At 46.4% G+C, this 22,938-nt stretch overlaps 1 protein-coding gene across 1 annotated transcript in view; it reads right to left on the bottom strand.

Annotated features, from left to right (window-relative positions):
• grm8b (glutamate receptor, metabotropic 8b) overlaps positions 1-22,938 on the bottom strand; it is a 51,827-nt gene that overhangs the window by 6,000 nt on the left and 22,889 nt on the right. The window contains exons 4-9 of the mRNA XM_037450697.2: positions 20,602-20,737; positions 18,279-18,433; positions 18,040-18,177; positions 11,092-11,292; positions 4,772-4,911; positions 3,329-4,264 (exon numbers count right to left, since the gene is read on the bottom strand). Coding sequence (XP_037306594.2) covers positions 3,329-4,264; positions 4,772-4,911; positions 11,092-11,292; positions 18,040-18,177; positions 18,279-18,433; positions 20,602-20,737 — 1,706 coding nt within the window. The remainder of the gene's footprint in view (positions 1-3,328; positions 4,265-4,771; positions 4,912-11,091; positions 11,293-18,039; positions 18,178-18,278; positions 18,434-20,601; positions 20,738-22,938) is intronic.

Here is a 22,938-nt window from a genome sequence, read left to right as displayed (position 1 = left end):
ACAGCTGCATCAGAGGAGAAACAAGTACACTTTCAAACTGCAATCAACGTGAACATTACTCGTCGTCTGTGTGGTTTCTAAAGGTGGAGCGTATCTGTTTGGTGTGTGCAGACGCGTCTCCTCCGCCCTGTGAAGAGCTTCTTAGTGATTCTGTGGCTCCTCCGTGTCGGCCCCAGCTGGGTCCGGCACGCGGCCAACTGCTGCCGATGTAAATGTCAGCGAGGGCCCCCCCCCCCTGCTGCAGATCCACCGGCTGACCTTAAAAGATCAGTCGCAGTATCACCGCGCTTACGAGTCTCAGAAGGGGGGGCTGTTGGGGGTCCGGCCTTTATGTTGGATCAACTTTAATTTATTCAATTTCTGATAGAGAGACACAACATCGCCGCGTACGACACCTTCTGTCGCTGCATCACGGCATGAACCCCCCCCCCGTGTGTGTGAAAAATAGACTTTTTGGGGCAGAAACAAGGAGAACAAAGATCAAGAAGTATTGCTTCAGGTTTGCAGCTACACGTTGGAGGCCAAGTTTGGTGAATCTTATCTTTCATATTTTAGATACTCCTAAATGAGGAGACCCTTTTGTAGTGAACTGTGGCATAAATAACAAATGAACAAGAGAAAGCCGCTCGGCATTCAGTGCGTTGATGAGTATTTCATTTGTTCCTCTCTCAGCTTGATGAATAACGTGGTGACGGTCCGACAGTGCGTGATGATACCTCCACGGCCCCGCGGTCACGCGTGTACAAATGAGCATCAACACGCATTTATTAAGTCACCACTCAGGACGGCGGTGATGGGAAAAGCCAAATTAGATCCAAGCTTTTTAAGATGTTGAATGTTTACTTGCATCACTTATTGCTCTTTTCCATAATTCTGGAGCAAAAGATAAAAAAAGTGAAATCTTAGGTGAATTATTTCATCCATTCTAATGAAAAAGGAAAGAAAATCACTAAATCTGTTTCTAGTGCAAAGGAAAGAGGAACTCGACTCAACATCAATCATCCGTTAAACCTTTGTTCCATTTCTCTTTTTATAATTGGGCCTCAAAATTGACATCTGTTACATTTTCAGGAATGAAGAAACTCTAGGAAAATCTGAGAGACGGATGCTGACAGGAGAGTAAAAAATGTTAATAAATAAATCACCAGAGACGTTTGGAACCGCTTTCAAAGGAGCGAATTATCAGCCAGACACAGAACTACTTCATGAAGCTCATCAGACTTCAGTACGCAGTGTCTCACTTCATCTCAAAGGAAGCTAAAATATATATTCAAGAATGTGTGAAACTATTAGTTGAGCTATTTGGATGTTTTGTTCCTCCTTCTCAAATGGGTCACAAGAGATTCTGCATTGAGTACTTGACTAGGTCAAAAACTTTCAGCAGCTTCTTTTCCTCTGGTTTTCAAGCTTTTCCGATTCGTTCTTCTTTTTAAAAATTATCTCGTATCAAAGCAACAGAGCAGCTTCCGTTTCATTGATTTCACCAAACAAATCGACTCAGACGTAAACCGACTGATTTCCACCTAAAACGTTTGCTGGAGCCGCAGTTTTCTCTCGCCCCCACCGTGTTCTGGTTGGAGGAACCCGTCCTCGTAGCCTCTGCAGCAGGTTGAACACGAGACGTGAATAATGAATGAGAAGGCCCCAGGTGTGTCTCCAACAAACCGGGAGTGCAGGAAAAAAGAGGGTTTCCTTTGAGCAGAAAGCGGAGAAGTCGTGCAGAAGAAGAGAAGTGCTCTGAGTGCTATAAGCTATCTGCTATCTGCCCACTTGGCCGGGGGGGGGTGCGCTGATGGAATCTCTGTGCGAGCGCGTCTGAACATTCAGTCTGATTCTGCGGCATCAGGCATTTATTTAAGTAAAAATAACCCGAGTTAAACCTGAAACCGCTGTGGGACATTTGGAGGTCTCGTCTCGTCAGAGGAACCGTGGAGCCTTTGGTGACTCAGTTGTTCCCAAATAAAAGTCTCCTATAGCGTTTAGGGGCTTTTAATGCACACCTGCTTTTTACGTTTTAATATCACAGATTGAAACTGGCTCAGAGGCCTCGTGGGACTGCAGTGGCATGTTGGCAGGAGACAGGGACACGGGGTCAGATCGCGCCTTCCTTCGCCCCCAATCAGAGTCCGTCGTGTGGTTTCTCCGTAGCGTCACTGCGTGAGCGGACACGAGGCAGCGTGAGCTGACAAGACAAGACACACACTTCTTCCAGGGGACACATCCACATATGAGGCAGTTTGAGGTTGACAGGAGTGTGCTTTGCCCCCCCCCACCAGATCACATGGTCAAAGGGATCGTTTTAGGGTGAGAAATAAGTCCTACAGGTGCCCAAACATCCCGTCCGTGACGTATTGGCGGTGGATTGTGGTCAAATGACAGCTATGAACTAATTTATTGTGAAATATTCACATCTTGTGAAAATCCTGTGAATAATTTACAGTGAGCATTTGCAAAAAAACAGGGGAACTCGCAAGATATTTCAGCCTTTTGTTTTCATAATATCATGTTTGTGATGACTTCCGTTCCTTTGAGTGGACCTTGAAGACCAGTCCAGAGTGCTTGAGGTGAGGCTCAACGTGATGGAGCTGAACATCGGCTGTGATTAGGGCCACGTGTGTCGCCGTGTTCCTGGTTAATGTCTACAACAACAAATCATTAGTGACCGAACCGTACCTGCAAGAAACAAAGTCTCTCTCTACCTTCTACCTGCAGATCTCCCCGCAGACACGATAATGAGCAGAACCCTCCATCTGGCATCTTGCTTACAAGCAAACTCAACCCCAAAACAAAAAATGTGCTAAATTTAATTCTGCTTCTATTAGTTTGGTGATCAGAGACGTTCAGTCAGTCCCAATGGAGCCCAATCGACGCCTGCTTCAGCTTAGCGTTAGCAATAAAGGTGAGTGACAAGCGCTTGGATTTCTGTTAGTTTACGCTCTATCTACTCGTATTGTTTGCAGTACATCGTCCTAAACGTGAAACATACCTAATCTGTGCTACAAATGTTACTTTTAACAGAAGGACGCAGCTTTCAGCCATCACATTCGAGACCTTTTTAATGTGCGATAGTCTTGAAATGAGTCAGCTCAAGTCTTGGACCAACTCCTAGAACCAATAATAACGTTGAACTCTGCCAGAAACACTTCTAAATCCACGGTTCCCTTGAGACAAAGAGGAGCGGCTTTGGTCTTCTTAAATAAAAAGGATTCGCCAGAGCATTCTTTGTTATTTCACCATATCAGGATCAATCGCTCGTCACATACTTGTAATAAAAAAACACATTGGGATAAAAACAATCACATTTTGCTTTCCTGAGAGGAAGACTCACCCGCTCTGCCGACTGCGCCGTGCCGAAGAAGATGGGGATGAAGGCGAGCCAGATGATGCAGGTGGTGTACATAGTAAATCCGATGGGTTTGGCCTCGTTGAAGGTCTCTGGCACGCCGCGCGTCTTGATGGCATAAACAGTGCATGTGACCATCAAGAGGATGCTGTATCCCAGCGAGCAGATGAGCGACAGGTCGGAGATGTCGCACTTGAGGACGCCGCGGGCGTTGCCGGGGTCCTGCGTGCGCTGCTCGCCGTAGTCCACGAAGGTGTGCGGCGGGTCGGCGGCGAACCAAACCAGGACGCCCAGCAGCTGGACCGAGATGAGCGAGAAAGTGATGGCCAGCTGCGAGGCTGGCGAAATGAAGCGTGGTGCCGTCACCGCCTTCTTGCCCTGCTCGAAGATGCGGTGGATGCGGTTGGTCTTGGTGAGCAGCGCGGCGTTGCTGAAGCACATGCCCAGGCCCAAGAATATTCGCCGGAAGGAGCAGACCGCCACGTCGGGCGCGGCTATCATGGGGAAGGTGATGATGTAACACAGGAAGATGCCCGTCAGCAGCACGTAGCTCATCTCCCGGCCGGAGGCGCGGACAATGGGGGTGTCGTTGTAGCGCACAAAGGTGGCGATGACGAAGGTGGTGGCCATGATGCCCAGGACGGAGATGAAGACGGGCAGCAGCGCCCACGGCGAGTGCCACTCCAGCTTGATGATGGGGATGGCCTGGCAGCTGGTGCGGTTGTGGTCGGGTTTCTTCTCGTAGGGGCAGAGCTCGCAGGTGAACTCGCTGGCCTGGAAGTGATACCCCTCGCAGCGCTCGCAGTGCCAGCAGCACGGGACGCCCTTCACCACCTTCTTCCTCTCGCCGGTCCGGCAGGGCATGCTGCACACCGAGGCCGGCAGCGAGGCGTCGCCGGTGGTCCACTGCAGGCTCTCCATCTGGAGGAACCAGGTCAACATTTACCGTATCTCACGGATAAGCCCAGCAAACACAGTCGCCCCCTGGTGCTCAGTATGGAGAATGCAGCTTTTGCCGCCTGGATGAACCACCTTCCTAAATCAAGGTATATCCATCTCCAGGTTGGAACGGCATACACGCTGAAGCTTGGTGAAGCAAATGGTTAAACATGAGGACTACCATTTTAAATCATGGAGGTGGATTGAAACGCTGGTAATTATACAGTGGACAGACTGGGGGTCCACATGGAACCGATAACGGACCGTCACATGGACAGAATGTGGATTCATGATGTGGAAATATTGCATGAATGAAGTTAATAAAAGTCTCTCTATGCTGAAAGTCCACTTTCAGCTCGAAACCTTGGTTGGGTTGAGATTGTTTTGTCGAATGGACAATGGATCTGAGTTTGAGTTAACAAACAACCATAAATGTCCACCATCATTACTCCAATAACCGATTTGCACACGATAAGTCGCTGATCTTACCTCCAGGTGCAGCTGATTGGTCCAGTGTCCGATGACCTTGTACCCTGCAGTCGACCGGTTGTTGATCTGGTACTGGAAGATGTCGTAGCGCCCGGGAGCATCGCCGTTCTCGTTGAAGGTGACCGGAGTCCCTGCACTTCCTGTAGAAACAAAAGTCCGGAGCGGAATCCCGGCTCAGATGTGGTGGACAAACTTCACAGGGACAATATTTAACTGCGTTATGTCTCAAAAGTTATTTTGAGTTGATACCATCTGTTTCAAAGATACGCTGAGAACTATTTTTGATCTCTCGAAGATTGTTAAATATGATCAAAGATCCCAATTAGGAGAAGACCATAGAACAGATCTGTGGTGGAGATTCCAGAGAGAGAAGCTGTGAAACCGTCACAGCATCCTAAATTAAACCTGAGAAAGCTGTGAATGCTGCTTCCAGTTCGGCACCTTCTGACGCCAGGCCGCTGGGCTTTGTCTTTGAAGCAGTCAGCTGCTACTTTGCAGGATTGATTCATCATTTCACAGTTTGAACGTCTCGTCACAATATTGTCTGAATCCTTCCTGCCAAGCTCACAACCTCCCGTCGTCTCTCGCTGATCTCGCTTGCACATTGTTCATGTTTTAATCATCCGAGTAGTGGTGTGAAAACTGCCTCATGCTCATCATGATAATAATAATCTGAGCTGTTTACAGCTTGTCTTCACATTATTTCCCATAGATTTTATGTGATACTTTTGGTTGAATGTGTAGATTGACGAGCAATGGCCAAAATATGAAAAGTAAACATGTTGTGTTAAATAAAAGATTCGGACACGGTTGGAGTAAATGAAGAATGGATTGAGGTTTTAAAAATCTCCGTGTCTCAAGGTCTGCTTCACGAAATGAGACCAGGAAGATGTTCTCCAATACTGAATTAATGAGGAAAATATCAATTGCATTCTTATTTCAAGCGTTCTTAAGATACCTGAGATGTTTATTGAGTTCATTTAAAACCAGCTGAGACCGATTGATTTGATTGAATTACGTGTGGAGGAGCTTAATTGATTCATTTTTCATGGCACAGCTGTCATCGCGTCCTGAAACAGAGACACGCTTTAAAATGTGGGACAGTTATTAACAAGTCTCAGAATGCGGTTCTAATGTCGCTGTAACTGCCGACGAGATGGGATCTTTGTCAAGTGAACTATTTTGGTAATTTGCACTAAAAGGTTCAGAAGTCTGCGCGTCACCTTCTGGCTGAGTACAAATATCACAGGGGCACCAACACACCATTCACATTCAGTAACCTTTTGCAGCGTTGCTTTCGACATGTCTCCTGTTTTGCATTATTCATAAAAGTAATAAATTAATTCACATATTTTCTATTTCATTCAAGGTGAAAATAATGAGCCTCACTGAAATTGACGTTTTATAAAAATGTAGATGGGAATTTTATTTTCGTCCGACACAAACTTTTTTGTGTTTAATCATATTCAAATTGAAGCTACAGAGATGTGCTTAATTCCAGAAAATCACCAGAGCTGAGATGGTTATTTTAGGGCTCTTAAATAAGAGCCCTAAAATATTAGTACTGAGAAATACACTGAAAACCTACAAAAAATAATCTCTTGCATTTATATTGTGCAAATTGTATTTGAGGGAATTGTGTTGAACAGATGAACTTTTTTTGATGGATAAGATGAAACAAATGGATGCAAGTGACAGTGTTGATACTGAATGTATCTGCATAGTTTAAGCATTTAGGGCGCTTGTTAACACTTATAGAAGATGATTTTTAGAGAGGGACGGGCAACCACGAGGAGATTGATGAGATGCAGGTCAGCAGCGTGGACCAAGTCATCAATAACGAGGAGTCAATCCGGCTTAGAGCGTCGCTATGGATGTAGAACACAGCCTCTCATTCTCTGCACGTCTCATTATCGGTTGCAGCGTTTTTGGGTCAATGCCATTTTCACAGATAAAGAGAATTGATGAAGATGTATAAAAAGACACAATCTTTCCAAATGACCACATGAAGACACAAAGACCTTTGGGAAGACTGTCAAAAAATCTACGCTGTGATTTGGTTTCTAATGACTTTTGACATTTGAGATTTCTACAGCAATTGCTTTTTTTGCCATTCGGATGGTGAGCTTCTGTCCTGGAAACTGTTCATAAACCCCTTTATGGTCCATGTTCTCAGAGAAACCACACGGTTGTAAAGTTCCTGGAGGTGGGGGTTGTCCCGGAGCTCACGGCCATTTTTTACAGCGTCTCAGTGAGAAGACGAGGACAAAGATCATCAAGCCTGAATACTGATGGACTCATGGGCTTTCCACCATGGGTGGAACGTTTACGCCACCTATGACGCAGGAATATTCAAACATTTTAGAATTAGCATAAAGCATGTCTTCCCTTTAGCTTCAGTCTGCTTTAAAGAGTCATCCAGCAGGACGAGCCTTTGGATCACAAGATACGATTTGTACATCAGGCCTTTTGCTTCATGTTTCCACTTGTTTCACACTGTCATCGCATGGCTCTCCGGCAGAATTGCTCACTGGGGACAACGGAGTCTCGGACTGGAAGCGGATTAGTTTGGAAGCCGAGAGGAAGAGAAGCAGATCGGAGCTAAAGAGCCAAACAACAACAACTAGAAGGAAACAGATTCATAATGAAGTGAGGGGGCGCCGGTTTGATTCCACGCTGCCCTGATTTTCCTTCTTTAACATGAAGAAAAGCGTCACACATCGAATCACTGTCGCGATGAGTCACCAAAACTCGCCTCAGGATGGAGAAACCCCCCACCCCATCCTCCACCTCGTCCTCTCCACCCCCCACTTCCCTCCCCTTCACTTCACTCCAGGATCTGAGCTGATAGCAAACGACATCACTTCCAAACATGAGAACTGTGAGGTGACACAGAACAAACCGCTCTGGAGCGTAAACAGGAATCAAAAGCCTTTAAAGTCAGACATTTAAAGGCCGCCTCCTCAAGCCTCGAGTTTCCCGCGCTTCTTGTTCACCACGTGGATACGAGTTGAGCGGGACGGACCAACCAGGCTGCTGGGTCAGCTCCACGCGGCGTCTCCAGCGTCCCTCCATCACCACGACTACGGTAACACAGAACCACAGGTCCTCCCTCAAGTAGTTGGGTGAAGTTCTGACTGACTGAGAACTTTGTTTCCCACACTGTGGAAACGTGCTCCGTCACAGCTGCAGTCCGTCATCGAGTCGGTGAAGAAGGAGACGTGCGGCTCCATTAATCCTCCCGCTTCGACCCGAATGGATCCGACAGCAGCTCCTCTTCCTGCGGGTTCCATGGAGCTGGTCCTCTGCATCGATCAGGAGGCCTGTCCATTCACCCGCGTGATAGAACTCACTCTGCTGCTACCTCTGCATGCCTCCGGCTTCCTGCGCTCCTCGGATTCAAGAGGAGTTTTCATCACTTTCGATTCAACGCTGCAATGTTTTCTTGTGCAGAAGTCCTTTCAGATAGCTCACTTAAATGAAGAAATATTTTAATTCTGAAGAAAAGCTCCTATGGCAGGATTCTATGTTCCAACACAGTAGGTGGGCTCTGATCCGGTGACAACTAATAACCTGGAGTCATGTTTCAGCACAAAGGGCAAGCAGACGTGGGGATGCTTTGGTGATTTTATTGATACATCAATGGCTTCTGTGCATATATATAAATTACAGCAACATATATGCTGTGAAAAGGGAATTTTTCGGGGCTGATCTTTGGTTTGAGACTAATTCACAGCTTGGTCCAAGCAGCTCCCTTCACAGAGCAGAAGGAAAGGGAGCTACTCCTTTAACCTGGAGGTTCTCTTTCTGCTTTGTTCAGCAGCTCATGAAAAAGCTGCATATTTGAAGTGAAGTCCTGGTGGGAGAGAAGCTCTTTGCATATTCATCACTTCACTCACCTACAGTAACTGCCCCCCCCCCCTCCCTCCGATCTGACTGTAAAGGTTTCCTCCTCCTGCAGCTCCACGGGGTCAGTCACGCTGCCTCCCGTTAAAAACAGCAACAACAAGCTCTTATCGCCTCTTAGTAAGCATCCGCTGTCCAAATGAATCATGGGGGAATCTCCCCCCCCCCCCATCGCTCCTGTTAAAGCGGAGCCAACGATGGGGCGGCTTTAGCAGCCATCTCCAACACGAGCGCCTCGACGCTCCTCTAAAAATAAGCACGTGGGGAGCGCGGATGAGTTGGCGATTAGCCCCCGGGCTCGCCGCCGTCGCCTTGTCCTGGATTCCGCTGCATGGAATTATGGGTAACCCTGCCGCCCCCGCGCCCAGAGAAGTGAAGCATGGGAAGAGACAGAGAAGCGGCCTGAGTTTGATTCATGTCAGCGTTTGATGTATGTGAAGGTTCAACCGAGCATGCTGTGCCCAGATTCATGCAGGAGGAAGGCCCAGAAGCAGCGTGACGCATGTGTGTGTGTGTGTGTGGGGGGGGGGGGGGGTGGGGGGACGAGGGGGGGGTTAATAGGCTCGATCAGGCACAAACCACATGCGCCACTTGCTGCTGAGCATTGATTGGGCCGCGGTGCACGTGAGCTGCTGCAGAAGCTGCAACCTGGATATGATGTTCGAGTGATGATGATTATGATGATGAGTGAACAGGACCCCCCCCTCCCCCCCGTCTGAAGGATGTGATGCAAAAAGACAAAAAACAAGTCACTGACGAGGACGAGCAGGTTGGGGACATCTTCACCAGGTGCAACATGCACTAAAAATCACATACTTAGTTTTTTGTTTCCATTTCTGCATCAGCCACTGATTTCCATTTATTTTTCAACAAGTGTTACCAAGCAACAGAGATGGTACTTTGAACATTCACGCTGCATTGGTTGTGTCAAAGTGATGGATTACAGCTGCTGACAGCATCACGTTCTGTCTCCAGAACACGTAAAAGACAACTTGAAGTGAAGAGACCACACAGTGCCTCGTGGTCCTCGCATAGACACAAGAACAGGCACACACACACACACACACGCGTCCAGAATCTGCTTTATTTTCCTGGATTCTTACTTGATAAGATTCCTCCTCTGGGCTTCAAAATGGGAGATGACTGACTAACCTCCCTGACGGGTTTCCTGTCCTCCCCCCCGACTGTAATCGTGCACACATTTACAACCTCTTCCTCCTCCTGTGGACCCTCCGTCACAGAGATGAATCCTTGAGACCTCCATCAGCCACTGAAATTATACGTTTCCATTTCACACACTTTTTTGACTTAATATATATTTTTTAATTTTCCCACTAAATTTTTTTTGACTTTTCTTTCCACATTTCGACTTTTTCAAAAATATTTTTCAACATACAATATTTATCTTTTTTTTCCATGAAATATATTTTGACTTCATTTTTCAAAACACTTTTTCAACTAATATTTTTTACCAAACATTTTTGAACCTAACAAAAAAAATTCTTTTTTGAGAGAGTCGTGGGTTGTATTATGTGCACATGTTTGTATGATTAAATGGTCTCTGAGAACATTAAATAAAACTCTCACCTTGAAAAAAATGAAAACTCACACCAGTTTTTTTTTCTTCATCACTTTAAATGAGAGGAATTGTGCGCGTTGTGAAAGGAACGACGCCCTTGGCGCTCAACGCCACTGCTCACGTGCCAAAGCGGGAAAACGGGCTCCATCACAGCTTTTTGAAACCTTTGGACGGCCTTGATTCAAGAACATAAACCATCAATTGTCCTTTTTATATCCATTTATGAATCTGGAAATTAATAAAAAATGGGACAAGTCGAGAGTGGGAACAAATAAAGTATTTTCTCTTCCGCTCTCTTGTCCTCCCCCCCTCTCCTCATCTACCCCCCCTCAATGGAGAAACTCAAGGACAAATATTTGCCAGAAAAGTGTCGAGACGCAGAGAACTTGTTGGAGGTGTCGGCTGTGGGGGCGGCGACGAATCCAACTCACAGCAAACCAAATGGCTCCTTCTCAAGTGGAACGGACCGGCTGTTAGTGCCAACGGCTCAGTGTTCTCAATTCAGCGAATATCTGGGGATTGAAACAGCTTCTTCATACAGAATGCATGAGTTGTATTCACACAGGGAGGCTTTGGTCCTTCAGAGAGTGTCGATCGGACCAGAAGATGTCTGCTACAAACACAGCCTAAATGAAGGATCGTCTATTTCTATGCAGTTCTCAATGCTCCTATTCTGTGACATCAGGTAAAATTTCAACACGCAACAGTTGAATTTCTGTAAAAGAAATGAATAAATAAACAATGTTTAAATATGTTGGAGTAGAAACCCGAAGTAGCAATGTGCTCCGTGGGGTGAGACCCTTGAGGTGGGGGTGAGTAACGGGGCGGCTCCTACCGTTGAAGCCGACGGCGCGGACGTGCGCCAGCAGCTCCTTGCCGTCGATGTTGGCCATGCGGGGGCAGAGCCCCGGGGATCCGGCGCACAGATCGCGGTGCATGTGGTGCAGGGCGTGGGCCATGGCGTACACGGCGTCCATCACAAACTGGACCTTCCCCTCCTGCTCGTAGGTGGAGTCCTGGCCCACCTTCTCCAACCCTGGAGCGGAGACAAAGAGGCGTCGGCCGATCGGTCGATGGAACGATCCTACGCGGTTTACAAAAGGCTCAACGAGATGCGAAGGCGGGGCCTGGAAAGGCTTTTGGTGTTGAGGATGCTGTGAAAAGAGCTTGAAAAACAATGACAGGTCCAACGGTGACTGGGCTGAGGATGAAGAGCACGTGATGTGACAGAAAGACATGCAAAGTCTATGAGTTATGATCCATTAAAGGTCTACACTAACTTCTGTAAAGGTATTTCTAGCCACATTCCATTCCTGTTTATTTAAATTCTAACCAAACCTCTTCTTCTTCTCCCTAATCATGATCATCAGGACCCTTTCAGTCTCCACATCCATCAGTAATCCCCACTGGACCATCGCTCCTCATGAGCACAAATATGGGAAAGAAGGTCAGACCCTGACACAAAGCAAAGCAGGCCGGGTACAAACCAAACTACTTTCTCTCGGAGCACGTTTCCCATCCAGCGGTCTGTGACTCCGTCCTTGCCGTCAGGCAGAAAGAGCTGAAATCACACTTTTCTCAACCTTAGCCATTAACATAAAAAACACATTTGGTTCCATCTCATTAGACGCTGTTGAATAACAGAGCGGCGTCCTCGTGTTTTATTTGAAAAGCCTCCCCAAAACAGGTCCGCTGACTAATTAGCGTTATTAGAGCCGCTCGCTGCGCTCTGCGATCCCGCCGCCGGCCACAAAGCAATGAAGGATGTGAAGGAGGAGGAGGAGGAAGAGGAAGAGGAGGAGGAGGAGGAAACCCACTGCTGCACTGGACCCTCCATCAACAGACGTGACTCCTCTGAATTAATAGGAGCTTAGAAATGAAATCCAATTTGAATTTAATAGCAGAAGGGATCGGTCCGACGGGAGGTAAAGAGCGATTACGCGTCTGTACGGAGGCAACGAATGAGCCGGGAGGAGGAGATGTACGAGATGAGTCTTATGGAAGTAAATCTGTGCCATCGGGGGTTGAAATAAAAAGTTGATTGAATTTCTAGCACTGAATATTTATGCATTGAAATTATGTACCTGAATGTTTTTCAACATTAAAACACCGCAAAAAAATTCAACCTAAAAAAAAAAAATGTTGAAATATTCGAAATGGAGGCTACAATATTCAACCGCAAAAAATTCAACCTTGGCACACCAATATGCGGAGGCTACAATATTCAACCCAAATAAATTCAACCTTGGCACACCAACATCCGGGACACTAAGGAGGAGCAATCGATTCTAGATTCAAGATCAGTAGCGTGCGTCAAGCTAAAGGAGCGAGCACCCAAAACACCTTCGGCTTCGGATTGTATCCATGTCCAATAATAACGGGACTTTAACTCTTCTTCATGCCATCAGTGTGGCAACGTATGAAGAAATACATAAAAGAACATATAATGTTCACCCTGAACCAAAACGTTTGCTTGCCACTGACGATATACAACTCTATTAAAATATACAAATCAACTGAAATCCCTTAAGCTCGGTTGGCCTAGTGGGTAGCACAGCCGCTCTGTGGCACTACGTTATTTTGCGCGACACGGTTCGAATCCCGGTTGTGGCGGACTTTTAATAAATGTTCTTTTATGTATTTCTTCATACGTGGCAGTGACGTAGTGCTCACTTATACAATCGTAATCGCTGCAATGGATATGGGATGCATTTTTGAACATTTTCAGAACAATATGTTTGCAAATGTGTGACGACTCAAGTGACGGAGGCAGACAACACCTGCCTGCCGGGGGGAAACAAACACGCACCCGTAGCCAAACCAGTAGGTTCAAAAACCAGTAGGCACGTAACACCGGGGGAAAACAAACACGCACCCGTAGCCAAACCAGTAGTTCAAAAACCAGTAGGCACGTAACACCGTCACTGAAAAATGGGTTCTCGTTTCAGACTTTACGAGCAAATACAGGATCCCTTTGAGATAAATTCTAAAGCCTCGCATTAAGAAGTACATCCCTTTATGTAAGACTCTGCGCTACTTGCAGGTCGCTGTGTTGTGCCAGATCCTCAATAAAGTTTACCCATGGCCATGAAGACTCATTTAACGTTACGTGGACTTTGAATGTCGCTTAATACCCAACTGAGATCGGCTTGTGCCGCTGTGAAAAAGGATCCTTCCACCGACGCTACTGCGGTTATTCCTGCATGTCCTGTCGGGTTTATGCGTCTGCGCGCTCCGTTAAAGCCGCTGCCCCCCCCCACTACGATACAGCGTTATCTCAGCATTATTAAATGAATTCAAAACTAGAAGAAGAGGCGTATTGTGAGCGGCTGTACGCTCTCGTTTAACTTCCGCTTAGTTCATGTCCAACACAGTCTGTTAATGTACAAATGTCAGCTGTCTATTACGGAATCTTACAGACACAAACCACACTGATGACATGAAGAAGAGTTAAAGCCCCGTTATTATTGGACATGTTTACAATCCAAAGCCGAAGGTGTTTTGGGTGCTCGCTCCTTTAGCTTGACGCACGCTACTGATCTTGAATCTAGAATCGATTGCTCTTCCTTAGTGTCCCGGATGTTGGTGTGCCAAGGTTGAATTTATTTGGGTTGAATATTGTAGCCTCCGCATATTGGTGTGCCAAGGTTGAATTTTTTGCGGTTGAATATTGTAGCCTCCATTTCGAATATTTCAACATTTTTTTTTTTTAGGTTGAATTTTTTTGCGGTGTTTTAATGTTGAAAAACATTCAGGTACATAATTTCAATGCATAAATATTCAGTGCTAGAAATTCAATCAACTTTTTATTTCAACCCCCGATGGCACAGATTTACTTCCATAGAGTCTCTTCAATATTTGAAGAGTACAAATGTTTGATCCTGGAAGACCCAACGGGGCCTGAATGCAGCGTTTAGAATTTACAAGAAGCTCAGAGTCTCAGAAGAAGCAGGTGTTCAGTGCATTTAATCCCAAGATTTGATTTGGATGCCTTTACATCAACGTTTGATTCAGCAGTTTGGTCAAGAACAACAAGTCTCAAGTCAAGATCAACAGGTCTCAAGTCAGGAACAACAAGTCTCAGGTCAAGAACAGCAAGTCTCAAGTCAAGATCAATAAGTCTCAAGTCAAGGATACAAGTCTCAAGTCAGGAACAACAAGTCTGAAGTCAAGATCAACAAGTCTCAAGTCAGGAACAACAAGTCTCAGGTCAAGAACAGCAAGTCTCAAGTCAAGATCAATAAGTCTCAAGTCAAGGATACAAGTCTCAAGTCAGGAACAACAAGTCTGAAGTCAAGATCAACAAGTCTCAAGTCAGGAACAACAAGTCTCAGGTCAAGAACAGCAAGTCTCAAGTCAAGATCAACAAGTCTCAAGTCAAGATCAACAAGTCTCAAGTCAAGATCAACAAGTCTCAAGTCAAGATCAACAAGTCTCAAGTCAAGATCAACAAGTCTCAAGTCAAGATCAACAAGTCTCAAGTCAGGAACAACAAGTCTGAAGTCAAGATCAACAAGTCTCAAGTCAAGATCAACAAGTCTCAAGTCAAGATCAACAAGTCTCAAGTCAAGATCAACAAGTCTCAAGTCAAGATCAACAAGTCTCAAGTCAAGGACAACAAGTCTCAAGTCAAAAACAGCAAGTCCTGATTGCGGTACAGAGGAAACACCATTAAAGTCCAACGTGTTCCTCATTCGTATTTCGCGTAGCCTTCATGGTCTTCAGCTGTTGCTGATTTTCTGACACCGAATGCAGAACAAGAAGGAAGCATAAACAGAAACAGTCTCACACAGCAGCTTCATTTGCACAAAATAGTCGTTATGTAATCGTCCCCCTGTGAAGACGTCCCTAACTAAGACCTAATGAATAATCTAACCCCAGGAGCTCAGTGAGCCTTCTGGCAGAAAGGGAACTGAGCAGCATGTTTGTCCATGTGGCGACCTGAATTTCACTCCAAATAATGATGATGATGATGATGGAGAAACAATAACCGATTGAGGTGAGACAAACAGCTTCATCAGGGCTGCTGGCGTTTCAATTACACATCGCTGCCGGGGTAATTCCTGTCTCTCAGGCGTCCGTCCCTTTCAATTAGATTTGTAAACTAGACAAACAGCAAACTAATTCCAGAGGTTATCGGCGTCGGGATGAGTTCACGCGCCTGAATATATTTACACTAATAGAGTTTTTTTCCTTTGTTCTGTTCATCGGCCTCGTTAGTCTCTGTCAAATCAATAAAGATGTTTCCTCAAAACAAACACAAGCTGAGAGCTGCTCAAACATTCATGAATAAATCCAGATTCCATGAAGCTTATTTTTACTTGACGTCGAACCACCGCTTTCTGCTGATCTTTACAGTGAGAAGAACAAACCGAAGCTGAACCGAACCAAGGAGACCGCCGGGGACTAAAAGACTAAAAGCTTAAAAACATTGTAATTTGAGCCGGAATAACACAATAAAACCGTTTTTTTCCAAGAGATTAAAAAAACAAGTTAAGACTAACAAATTGAGACTAACAAGCCTCAACCCATAAACCTGCTGACTTCTCTAAAAAAATAAGTCAGATGTCCAACCTACAATATTATTCCCAGAGTACCTGAAACAACTCGTATGTGAAATACTTAAATACATGTCGTGTAAAGGAGTACATGACTCAGTGAAATGAGAACACAGAGACACACTCACACACAACATGCTAACAGCTACTTTACCATTAGTTTGATTCATAGACCAAAGGCAACATTGTACTTCCTGTCTAATGCTGCAGCGTTAAAACCTGTCGATTGTAGCTGAGCTGATCAGCTGAGGACATTAAACTATGTGAAAGAGACCGGAAACCAACTGAAGGTCAAACAACGTGCCTCCGTTAGCCAAACACGCCTCGCTATCCAACCAGCAGGACCCTGGTAATGGAACGGATCGATGGAGGGTGGCAGGGGGGGGGGCGGGGGGCTCGTTCTTGACCTTCAGACGCCAAGAGGAAGCCCCTAATTACTTAAGTTACTTCATGAGGTCTGCTGCTTTTCAGTGAAAGAGGAGATCGTGACACTAAAGAGCAGCAGACTGAGGAATGAAGAATAAAGAAAAGGGTTGTAATGGTATACATACAGTATTGTATTGCGTCTAAAAGCGACACAGTCTATGTGGGAGCTGTGAGCTTGGCGGGGGCCGGGGCGAGGGGGGGGGGGTGCGTCATGGCGGCGAATCAACATTATGCCCTGACGCGGGGGGGGTGATGGATCATCGCCCTTTAGGCCTCAGGCCACCGTGTATTTAATCATGCTAATTAAGGAGCGCTGTCTGGAGGGATCGGCCCACCGGTCTCATGGTCCTCTCCGCCGCAGGGTCTGGGGTGAGGATTCTCTTGGGGGGGGGGGGGGGGGGGGAGGGACATGCCTCTAGATGTGATGTCAGAGGGACGAGTTCAGGATGAATTCAACGTTCTGCTTCCTGTTGAGATGTGAGCAGTAAAGAGACACAGCTCACACAGCGAGTCTCTGGGTTCTGGAACTCAAAGGCCGCTGAAGGTGTGAAGGTCTCATCTTTATTCAGTCCTCTGCACGAGTAGAAAGGATTCCTTTCAACGGCCTCCATGGTCACGTGCGTCCTGTAACTTTGATGTTATTCACTCAACGGGGCGCCGCTTCTAATGTGTCACTTTTTTATACTCTACTACACATGTTTTTATAATGTCTGTGTGGTGAAAAAAATTCAGATTCTTTTAAATGCGGCTTCCTAGTTACCATGACGACAGACCTCACAGGGTCTGGTTTGGGTTCCAAATAATGTCGACAACTGATAGCAAACATCCCGTCTAACAGCTGGTCCCGTTTCCACCAATAGATCCCCTTAAAGGATCTTCGTATAAACCTTCCTTCCTCGGTTTGTGGGGCTGATTGAACCAACAGAAAAGACGAAAAAAATATGTGATCCACGAGGAGCCGTGAAAGTTTAAAGCAAAACGTATTTAATGCAATGATGTCATAAAGACATATTTAAACTTCACTTTTATCATTTAAATCAATGTATTTGGGGCTTTTTGTCATGTTTCAGACACGTATGAGTGAGCAAATTTCTTGAGGCTTAAATGACATTTTAAGAAATACTAAAGAATTTCACAAAAGTACTCGTTTAGCACAGTATTTTCCTCTCACTCTCATCTTCTCATGACCCTTCGACCCCCAGCTTGGACTGTATATTGATTTATATTTAAAAATAGCTCCACCTTTAAGCAGTTGGAGATGCAACGTGCTGCTCTGACATCGATGCTTCAGTTGATTTGATCATTTCACCATTTACTTGTAATAGTGATTCTTTACACGGCCTCCTTCACTAAAGGATCTGAGGAGGCTTACTTCCTGTTTCTGCCCCGAAGTGTCTCTCAGCCTCAGAACAGCCGAGTCAGGAACAAAGAACTTAACCCGATGATGCTCCCCTGGTTCCTGCGGCTTCTGACTGCCGGCTGAGAAGAGACGAGCACGTCTGACTTCGCTGATGTGACTCTGACCGCCGCTTCAGGGAGAGGATCCGAGAGTGTGTGCGTGTGTGTGTGTGTGTGTGTGTGTGTGTGTGTGTGTGTGTGTGTGTGTGTGTGTGTGTGTGTGTGTGCAACAGAGCTGACCGAGTTTTATTTTGCAGCCTGAGATCTCAATGTGCCTCAAAGAGCTTTGAAAGCCAAAGACACCTCGACTCAGGGAGATAAGGGAGGGTAAGGAGGAAGGACAGAGGAGGTAGACGAGGAGAGGAGCATGGTAGAGGAAGCTCAAGGCCTCCCCCACTGACCTGTGCACTTCTTGGGGCTGCCGGGTCTCTTGCCGTGCATCCCCAGCTTGCAGACGAAGTTCTCCTCCCAGAACTCGGCGAACCAGACGTTCCTGCGGTTGTTGGAGAGCGAGCGGCTCTTGAAGTAGCGGTCGAAGGCTGCGGAGAGGAAGGCGATAAAGAGGGCGTCACTAAGGCAACCTTCTGAGCTTGTGCTCCACGGAGGGGGGGTGGGGGGGGGGGGGGTCTGCAGGCCTCACCGTCCACCGACGCCCTCTTGGGGAGGATGGTCACGGCGCCCTCGGCCACCTGCTCCTGCTGGACCACCGGAGAGATCTTGGACCCCCAGCTGTCGGAGCCCACCCACAGGAAGTGACCCGTCAGGTTGTTGCGTTTCGCCGCGTCCAGGATTCGCCTGTCGGGGGGGGGAATAAGAGAAGGAAAGGACGAGAAAGAGAAGGGAATAAGCAGACAGAGGAAGGAACAAACAGACTTGAAACATTTAACTGTGAACTTGGTCCAGTGTCTCTTTAAAATAGTTCTGATTTAATTTGGACGTTAGATCATCAGATCTTCATCCTGAGAGAAGATGAGGAGACGATGGTTTCGCTCTGTGATACTGTGATGCTGTGTGTCTGTGTGTGAGTGTGATACTGTGTGTCTGTGTGTGTCTGTGATACTGTGTGTGTGAGTGTGTGTGTGTGTGTGTGTGTGTGATACTGTGTGTGTGAGTGTGATACTGTGTGTCTGTGTGTGTCTGTGATACTGTGTGTCTGTGTGTGATACTGTGTGTCTGTGTGTGTCTGTGATACTGTGTGTCTGTGTGTGTGTGTGTGTGTGTGTGTGTGTGTGATACTGTGTGTGTGAGTGTGTGTGTGTGTGTGTGTGTGTGATACTGTGTGTGTGAGTGTGATACTGTGTGTGTGTGTGTGAGTGTGATACTGTGTGTGTGTGTGTGTGTGTGATACTGTGTGTGTGTGGATGAGCCTCTCAGATAATTGGAAGCTCGTTATCTTAATCTGTTTTTATACTGAAGTGTGAATTGATTGTGTGTGTGTGTGTGTGTGTGTGTGTGTGTGTGTGTGTTATATATAGAGACTTGGAGTTGGTGGTTATATTTAAAGCAGCCACTCTGGGGACGAGGAATAAACAACAGAGTATTCCTGGGATTTCATGTTCTAAAACAGAAAAAGAAACACTAACAGCCAAAAATGACATGAAGTGGGTAAATATATTGACTTTATGTAGACAAACTTGTGTTTGAGCGTTCACTGTAAATAACAAGTGGACCGTAAATACAGGGTTTTAGAAGATCCAAAGGTTATAATTAACAGGCGATAACAACAATCCAGGCTTTGTCTCAAGAGAAAGCAGCAGAGACTAAAACAAAGAGGTTTTGTTAGAACGGCTAAGGGAAGGAGGAGGTAAAGGCATAGAGGTTAGGGAGAAGGAAAGGAGGCGATAGAGAGGGAAGGAGGAGGTAAAGGCATAGAGGTTAGGGAGAAGGAAAGGAGGCGATAGAGAGGGAAGGAGGAGGTAAAGGCATAGAGGTTAGGGAGAAGGAAAGGAGGCGATAGAAAGGGAATGAGGAGGTAAAGACATAGAGGTTAGGGAGAAGGAAAGGAGGCGATAGAGAGGGAATGAGGAGGTAAAGGCATAGAGGTTAGGGAGAAGGAAAGGAGGCGATAGAGAGGGAATGAGGAGGTAAAGGCATAGAGGTTAGGGAGAAGGAAAGGAGGCGATAGAAAGGGAATGAGGAGGTAAAGGCATAGAGGTTAGGGAGAAGGAAAGGAGGCGATAGAGAGGGAATGAGGAGGTAAAGGCATAGAGGTTAGGGAGAAGGAAAGGAGGCGATAGAGAGGGAATGAGGAGGTAAAGACATAGAGGTTAGGGAGAAGGAAAGGAGGCGATAGAGAGGGAATGAGGAGGTAAAGGCATAGAGGTTAGGGAGAAGGAAAGGAGGCGATAGAAAGGGAATGAGGAGGTAAAGACATAGAGGTTAGGGAGAAGGAAAGGAGGCGATAGAGAGGGAATGAGGAGGTAAAGGCATAGAGGTTAGGGAGAAGGAAAGGAGGCGATAGAGAGGGAATGAGGAGGTAAAGGCATAGAGGTTAGGGAGAAGGAAAGGAGGCGATAGAAAGGGAATGAGGAGGTAAAGGCATAGAGGTTAGGGAGAAGGAAAGGAGGCGATAGAAAGGGAATGAGGAGGTAAAGACATAGAGGTTAGGGAGAAGGAAAGGAGGCGATAGAGAGGGAATGAGGAGGTAAAGGCATAGAGGTTAGGGAGAAGGAAAGGAGGCGATAGAGAGGGAATGAGGAGGTAAAGGCATAGAGGTTAGGGAGAAGGAAAGGAGGCGATAGAAAGGGAATGAGGAGGTAAAGACATAGAGGTTAGGGAGAAGGAAAGGAGGCGATAGAGAGGGAATGAGGAGGTAAAGACATAGAGGTTAGGGAGAAGGAAAGGAGGCGATAGAGAGGGAATGAGGAGGTAAAGGCATAGAGGTTAGAGGGAAGGAAACCATTGCTTGGAACAATCAAAAAACCCAAACTGATCTGCTGAAGATGAATTCCCCCCCCCCTCACCGGATGTCGTCCTCGTTGGCGAACATGATGACGGCGCGCGCGTTGGGCGTCTCCAGCAGACGGAGGACGATCTTGTCAAACTCGCCGGGTCTCGGCTCCCGAGGAATCTTCAGAGACTGAGCGATGCAAACCCCACCTGAGGGAAAGGGGGGGGGGTGGGGGGGGGGCTGATTATTGGTAGCGTCTTGCATCATGGTGGACATTGACCAATCAGGGACCAAAGAAATCCCTGGGGGGGGGGATCCGAGCTCCACCTTCTACCTTTAGAGTCAGGCTTCACCTTGACAACATCAGTATGAAACCAAACGGTATCGCAGACACCCTGCGGCGCGGGACTTTTTATCTTTTTATCGTAGGTAAAGTTACTTGTTGATTTGCAAGTTAACTTTCTGAAAAGCTTCAAATCACAAATAGGAAAACACTTCATAAAACACAACGACGCTTCTTAAGGAAAGGGCCTAGCTAGCAGAGCACGGAGCCTTCTGATTGGACAGATGGACCTGCTAGTGTTTCACCATTGTTTTACAATTAGATTTAGATGTTGTAAATACAAAAAAACGTAGTTTCTACGACTAATTTCCTGTCCAATCAGACGGTTCCGTGCTCTGCTAATTAGGCCCCTCCCTCTCCGTATGTTGGTGTGTTTTCCTATTTGCTGTTGTGATTTGCACTTCAGGGCCACCGTACTATTTAACGCTTTAACAGCTGCACCACACTGACAACTTATCACTTGGGTGGAGCTGTCATTAAGGTGGAGCCTCGTGCGTCCTGCGCTGCAGAAAGAGATACTTTGGGTCGGAGACGTCTTCTTCCTCGTTCTCAAGTTCCATTCATCCAGCAGACTAAAGATGGAGTAAAGGTGGAGCAGTCTTTCCTACCAGGCATTTGAGGAATGGAGGGAAGACGCTTGGTCCCGACTGTCGATTAGTGAACGTAGTAAAACATCCGTTTGTCTCAGGTTGAGACGTGTGTGACGCTGTAAGAAGAGTTTTTATTGAGGACTTTGTTGTTGTGCTGTAAGTGTTTTCATATTGTTGGATTGTGTGTCGCTTGAAGCATTGATAATCAAATAAAGAAAGTACCACTGGAGACTAAACTGACATCATTCAACTTTTCAGCGAAGGATTCCCTTCGAGGTTCCGTGTCAAACACACTTGAAGTTTGCAGAGTCCTTCCTGTGGCGTTGCCCCCCCCCCCCCCCCCCATCCATCCCCTCTTCCCGAACTTTCAGGAAGTAAAGCTCAGAAGAGCAGAAGAGCCAAACCATCCACTGCCAAGCGCCTCCAACCTAATTGGTTCTGCAGAGGAGGGTTCTTTCTTTGAGGGGGTGGGGGGGGGCTCGAGTGAAGCTGAAGATAATCACGTGTGTTCATCACGCAGAACTAACTCAACGAGAAATCTACATTTTTACAATGTTTAAATTGTAGATTTATGAATACAGACGCTAAGCCCCGCCCCTGAGCAACCGACACAAGGGGCGGGACTTATCGAAGGGTCTACTGTCAGCAGACAGGCGATTCTGCGAATGGTCTCTCAGCATGAACACGTTAAACCGTATGAACGTGTGAGGCCCCCCCCGGAGCCTCCTGAGGGATCCGCTGCAGGTTCATGTTCTTCCCAAAAGCCACTGAATGAACTCTGGGATACAAATCATCAGTCAGCAGGCCCTGCACACACACACACACACACACACACAAACACACACACACACGTGATAATGTGGGAATAGGCCTCCCATGGAAACAGATAAGGAAATCCCTGCAGCTTCTAGCAGGCTGAGGATTTACTTTAAGCTCTTGAGGGAACATCTCCGCCGTAAGCTGCTGCATTCAACTTCAGTTCCAACTGAAATACAAATTGTCTCTAAAAAAAGAGAAGAAGATGATCACCTGGAGCTCGTCGTTCAGCATCCCTTTGTTAAGGAAGAATAAATAGAGGGAAGGCTTTGACATTAATGGCCGTCTTTGCTGAGGTTTCCTTTGCCGGCTCTTACTTTGTGTGATGAGTTCACTTCAATGAATAAAAGAAACGCCAGATTCTGAAAAAAGGAAATGGAGCAAAGACTTCTGCTGCGGGTGGTTTTTGATTTCATCCGATTGTAAAATAAGCAGACGATAAAACCTTTTAGAATATTTTCACAACATCGATTACCTGCAGGTGGATTTCATCAGTCGAACTAAGAGAGACGTTGGATTTGGTCAAACAGGACTCTCCAGCTCTTGGATGGACAAAAATATGAATTCCCTTCACTTCGTATGCTTCTGTAGGTAAAGATGTCTCAATCTGTCACGTTACCGTTAACTTTTGATCCTCTGGGTTCGGGCGGAGGGAAATACA

Source organism: Pungitius pungitius, chromosome 6 (genome assembly GCF_949316345.1).
Source record: "Pungitius pungitius chromosome 6, fPunPun2.1, whole genome shotgun sequence".
NCBI lineage: Eukaryota > Metazoa > Chordata > Actinopteri > Perciformes > Gasterosteidae > Pungitius > Pungitius pungitius.
Note: the sequence above shows the minus strand (reverse complement) of the source record. Positions and strands in the feature narration are given on the sequence as shown.